Source organism: Micropterus dolomieu, linkage group LG10 (assembly GCF_021292245.1).
Source record: "Micropterus dolomieu isolate WLL.071019.BEF.003 ecotype Adirondacks linkage group LG10, ASM2129224v1, whole genome shotgun sequence".
Taxonomy (NCBI): Eukaryota; Metazoa; Chordata; class Actinopteri; order Centrarchiformes; family Centrarchidae; genus Micropterus; species Micropterus dolomieu.
In genome coordinates this window covers 29,499,218-29,505,641 of record NC_060159.1, presented here as the reverse complement: position 1 = coordinate 29,505,641, position 6,424 = coordinate 29,499,218, and the positions used below count along the sequence as shown (strand labels likewise).

At 51.7% G+C, this 6,424-nt stretch overlaps 1 protein-coding gene across 1 annotated transcript in view; it reads right to left on the bottom strand.

Annotated features, from left to right (window-relative positions):
• Positions 1–6,424, bottom strand: part of LOC123977796 (MAP/microtubule affinity-regulating kinase 3-like) — an 18,839-nt gene that overhangs the window by 4,769 nt on the left and 7,646 nt on the right. The window contains exons 9-13 of the mRNA XM_046060771.1: positions 1,485–1,586; positions 1,298–1,417; positions 782–878; positions 548–660; positions 347–467 (exon numbers count right to left, since the gene is read on the bottom strand). Of these exons, the coding sequence (XP_045916727.1) occupies positions 347–467; positions 548–660; positions 782–878; positions 1,298–1,417; positions 1,485–1,586 (553 nt within the window). The remainder of the gene's footprint in view (positions 1–346; positions 468–547; positions 661–781; positions 879–1,297; positions 1,418–1,484; positions 1,587–6,424) is intronic.

Below are 6,424 nucleotides of genomic sequence, written 5' to 3'. Positions count from 1 at the left end.
AGAAGAGGAGGGGGAGGAAAGAGGAGGGGAGGAGGAGAAGAGGAGAAAAGAGGAGGGGAGCAGGAGAAGAGGAGAAAAGAGGAGGGGAGGAGGAGAAGAGGAGAAAAGAGGAGGGGAGCAGGAGAAGAGGAGAAAAGAGGAGGGGAGCAGGAGAAGAGGAGAAAAGAGGAGGGGAGGAGGAGGAGGAGGAGAAGAGGAGGGGGAGGAGAGAGGAGGAGGAGAAAAGGAGGGGGAGGAAAGAGGAGGGGAGGAGGAGAAGAGGAAAAAAGAGGAGGAGGAGGAGAAGAGGAGTTATAGTGTGCAGCCTGTAAAAGTGATCTGGATCAGACCTGGTCCTGGAGCGTACCTTGGGCGCTGTACCTCCTCTGCTTGGAGGAGGCGCGCTGGCTGAGGAGGTGAGCAGGAGACGGGCTGCTGCTGGGCGGGCGGGGTTTAAGCAGGGAGGCCGAGGAGTCGCTCACCTCTACCTGAAACAAACACAGTGACATCACTGCCGGGCGGCGCCCGCCGGGTCACACCTGCTGTTACCATGGTAACCCCCTCTGACCTCAGCAGCGCCGCATCCCAGCAGCAGGTAGGTGGCTGTGATGTCATCGTACTTCATCTTGGAGAGCGACTCGTGGATCTGGTCTCTGGAGAAGCCCAGCCCCACCATCAGGTCTGAAACACAACAGGGAGACCTGAGCAGGTGGCGGCGCTCTCTCCTGATTGGAGTAGAACTGAACAGCTGAGTATACAACCTGAGTACTTGTACTCTAAGTATTTACAGGTGAGTGCGTACCGATCCTCTGCGGGTCTCCGAGGTCCAGCACCGGCTCCATGAAGGGTCTCAGAACCTCATCAGAGCCGGCGTTGATCCAGCGGTCCTTCATGATTTGCTGCGGAGGAAACACCAACACATGTGGGACCAGGTTTAGTTCAGACCTTCAGTACACCAACACATGTGGGACCAGGTTTAGTTCAGACCTTCAGTACACCAACACATGTGGGACCAGGTTTAATTCAGACCTTCAGTACACCAACACATGTGGGACCAGGTTTAGTTCAGACCTTCAGTACATCAACACATGTGGGACCAGGTTTAATTCAGACCTTCAGTACACCAACACATGTGGGACCAGGTTTAATTCAGACCTTCAGTACACCAACACATGTGGGACCAGGTTTAGTTCAGACCTTCAGTACACCAACACATGTGGGACCAGGTTTAGTTCAGACCTTCAGTACACCAACACATGTGGGACCAGGTTTAAACACACTGAGGTTCTTCTCTCACTAACAGCTGATGTGTTCTGACCTCCAGAGTTCCTCGCTTCCCCGGGTTCAGCACTAGGAAACGCTTCAGCAGGTTCTCACAGTCTGTTGACATGTAGAAGGGGACCCGGTATTTACCACGTAGGACCCGCTCTCTCAGCTCCTGGAGACAGAACCACAGTCAGTCAGGACCACAGACAACTTGTTCCTTTGACCCATCTGCAACTCACCTTCAGGTTTATCCCATCAAACGGCAGAGATCCGCTGACCAGAGTGTAGAGGATCACACCCAGGCTCCACACGTCCACCTCTGGACCGTCATACTTTTTGCCCTGAAACAAACACACCCATCAATATCCCCACCCACCTGCTGAGGACTCACCTTCTACACAATGAAATGGCTGCATAGATTTTGTAATTTTAACCTAAACCCTAGAATACAAAGACCTGGGCAGCTGAAAACATGTGCCAAGTACTGACACTGCACAGGTACCACTGGACCACTGCATAGTAGCCACTGGACACTGCACAGTAACAAGTGGACACTGCACAGGAACCACTGGACCACTGCATAGTGACCACTGGATCACTGGGCAGGAACCACTGGATACTGAACAGTAACAAGTGGACAATGCGCAGGAACCACTGAACCACTGCAAAGTAACAACTGGACACTGCACAGGAACCACTGGACCACTGCATAGTAGCCACTGGACACTGCACATTAACAAGTGGACACTGCACAGGAACCACTGGACCACTACATCTTAGCCACTGGACACTGCATAGTAGCCACTGAAAACTGCACAGTAACAAGCGGACACTGCACAGGAACCACTGGACCACGTACGCAGGAACCACTGGACCACTATATAGTAGCCACTGGACACTGCACAGTAATAAATGGACACTGCACAGGAACCACTGGACCACTACATCATAGCCACTGGACACTGCATAGTAGCCACTGAAAACTGCACAGTAACAAGCGGACACTGCACAGGAACCACTGGACCATATGTGCAGGAACCACTGGACCACGTGCGCAGGAACCACTGGACCACTATATAGTAGCCACTGGACACTGCACAGTAATAAATGGACACTGCACAGGAACCACTGGACCACTACATCGTAGCCACTGGACACTGCATAGTAGCCACTGAAAACTGCACAGTAACAAGCGGACAATGCACAGGAACCACTGGACCACGTACGCAGGAACCACTGGACCACTATATAGTAGCCACTGGACACTGCACAGTAACAAATGGACACTGCACAGGAACCACTGGACCACTACATCGTAGCCACTGGACACTGCATAGTAGCCACTGAAAACTGCACAGTAACAAGCGGACACTGCACAGGAACCACTGGACCACGTACGCAGGAACCACTGGACCACTATATAGTAGCCACTGGACACTGCACAGTAACAAATGGACACTGCATAGTAACAAGTGGGCACTGCACAGGAACCACTGGACCACTGCACAGGAACCACTGGACCACTGCATACTAGCCACTGGCCATTGCATAGTAGCCACTGAACACTGCATACTAACAAGTGGATACTGCACAGTAACAACTGGACACTGCACAGGAACCACTGGACCACTGCATACTAGCCACTGGCCACTGCATAGTAGCCACTGAACACTGCATACTAACAAGTGGACACTGCACAGTAACAAGTGGACCACATGCGCAGGAACCACTGGACCACTACACAGGAACAACTGGACCAGTACACAGGAACCACTGGACGACTTCACAGTAACCACTGGACCAGTACACAGGAACCACTGGACCAGTACACAGGAACCACTGGACGACTTCACAGTAACCACTGGACCACTGCACAGTAACAAATGGACACTGCACAGGAAGCACTGGACGACTTCATAGTAACCACTGGACACTGCACAGGAACCACTGAACCACATGCGCAGGAACCACTGGACGACTACACAGGAACCACTGGACACTGCATAGTAGCCACTGAAAACTGCACAGTAACAAGCGGACACTGCACAGGAACCACTGGACCACGTGCGCAGGAACCACTGGACCACTATATAGTAGCCACTGAAAACTGCATAGTAACAAGTGGGAACTGCACAGGAACCACTGGACCACTGCATACTAGCCACTGGACCACTGCATAGTAGCCACTGAACACTGCATACTAACAAGTGGATACTGCACAGTAACAAGTGGACACTGCACAGGAACCACTGGACCACTACACAGGAACAACTGGACCACTACACAGGAACCACTGGACCACAGCAAAGTAACCACTGGCCACTGCACAAGAACCACTGCATAGTAACCACTGGACCAGTACACAGGAACCACTGGACGACTTCATAGTAACCACTGGACACTGCACAGGAACCACTGAACCACATGCGCAGGAACCACTGGACCACTACACAGGAACCACTGGACCACAGCAAAGTAACCACTGGACCACTGCATAGTAGCCACTGGACCAGTACACAGGAACCACTGGACGACTTCATAGTAACCACTGGACACTGCACAGGAACCACTGAACCACATGCGCAGGAACCACTGGACCACTACACAGGAACCACTGGACCACAGCAAAGTAACCACTGGACCACTGCATAGTAGCCACTGGACCAGTACACAGGAACCACTGGACGACTTCATAGTAACCACTGGACACTGCACAGGAACCACTGAACCACATGCGCAGGAACCACTGGACCACTACACAGGAACCACTGGACCACAGCAAAGTAACCACTGGACCACTGCATAGTAGCCACTGGACCAGTACACAGGAACCACTGGACGACTTCATAGTAACCACTGGACACTGCACAGGAACCACTGAACCACATGCGCAGGAACCACTGGACCACTACACAGGAACCACTGGACCACAGCAAAGTAACCACTGGACCACTGCATAGTAGCCACTGGACCAGTACACAGGAACCACTGGACGACTTCATAGTAACCACTGGACACTGCACAGGAACCACTGAACCACATGCGCAGGAACCACTGGACCACTACACAGGAACCACTGGACCACAGCAAAGTAACCACTGGACCACTGCATAGTAGCCACTGGACCAGTACACAGGAACCACTGGACGACTTCATAGTAACCACTGGACACTGCACAGGAACCACTGAACCACATGCGCAGGAACCACTGGACCACTACACAGGAACCACTGGACCACTACAAAGTTGCCACTGGACACTGCACAGTAACAAATGGATACTCCATAGTAACAAGTGGACACTGCATAGGAACCACTGGACCAGTACACAGGAACCACTGGACAACTTCATAGTAACCACTGGATCACTGAGCAGGAACCACTGGACCACTGCATAGTAGCCACTGAACACTGCACAGTAACAAATGGATACTCCATAGTAACAAGTGGACACTGCATAGGAACCACTGGACCACTGCATAGTAGCCACTGGACACTGCACAGTAACAAGTGGACACTGCACAGGAACCACTGGACCACTGTATAGTAGCCACTGGACCACTGCATAGTAGCCACTGGACACTGCACAGTAACAAGTGGACACTGCACAGGAACCACTGGACCACTGTATAGTAGCCACTGGACCACTGCATAGTAGCCACTGGACACTGCACAGTAACAAGTGGACACTGCACAGGAACCACTGGACCACATGCGCAGGAACCACTGGACCAGTACACAGGAACCACTGGACACTGCACAGTAACCACTGGACCACTGCATAGTAACAAGTGGACACTGCACAGGAACCACTGGACCACATGTGCAGGAACCACTGGACCAGTATATTTGAACCACTGGCCACTGCACAGTAACCACTGGACCACTGCATATTAACAAGTGGACACTGCACAGGAACCACTGGACCACATGCGCAGGAACCATTGGACCAGTACATAGTAACCACTGGCCACTGCACAAGAACCACTGGACCACTGCATAGTAACAAGTGTACACTGCACAGGAACCACTGGACCAGTACACAGTATCCATTGGACCACTGCACAAGAACCACTGCATAGTAACAAGTGGACACTGCACAGGAACCATTTACATTTATTCATTTAGCTGATGCTTTTATCCAATTTACAATTGCTATACATGTCAGAGGTCGCATGCCTCTGGAGCAACTAGGGATTAAGTGGATTAAGTGTCTTGCTCAGGGACACAATGGTGGATGTCTCACAGTGGGAATCGAACCCAGGTCTCCCACACCAAAGGCAAGCATCTTATCTATGCGCCATCACCATCACCACTGGACCAGTACACGGGAACCACTGGACCAGTACATAGTAGCCACTGGACACTGTATAGTAACAATTGGACCGCTGCACAGGAACCACTGGACCACTGCATAGTAACCACTGGACCACTGCATAGTAACAACTGGACACTGCACAGGAACCACTGGACAAGTACACAGGAACCACTGGACACTGCACTGTAACAAGTGGACACTGCACAGGAACCACTGGACCACTGCATAGTAACAACTGGACACTGCACAGGAACCACTGGACCAGTACACAGGAACCACTGGACACTGCACTGTAACAAGTGGACACTGCACAGGAACCACTGGACCACTGCAAAGTAACCACTGGACACTGCACAGTAACAAATGGACACTGCGCAGGAACCACTGCATAGTGGCAACTGGACACTGCACAGTAACAAATGTACACTGTATAGTAACCACTGGACCACTGCACAGTAACCACTGGACCACTGCATAGTAACAACTGGACACTGCACAGGAACCACTGGAAAGTACACACGAACTACTGGACCACTGCACAGGAACCACTGGACCACTGCATAGTAACCATTGGATCAGTGAGCAGGAAACACTGGATACTGGACAGTAACAAGTGGACACTGTATAGTAACCACTGGACCACTGCACAGTAACCACTGTACCACTGCATAGTAACAACTGGACACTGCACAGGAACCACTGGACAAGTACACAGGAACCACTGGACACTGCACTGTAACAAGTGGACACTGCACAGGAACCACTGGACCACTGCATAGTAACAACTGGACACTGCACAGGAACCACTGGACCAGTACACAGGAACCACTGGACACTGCACTGTAACAAGTGGACACTGCAC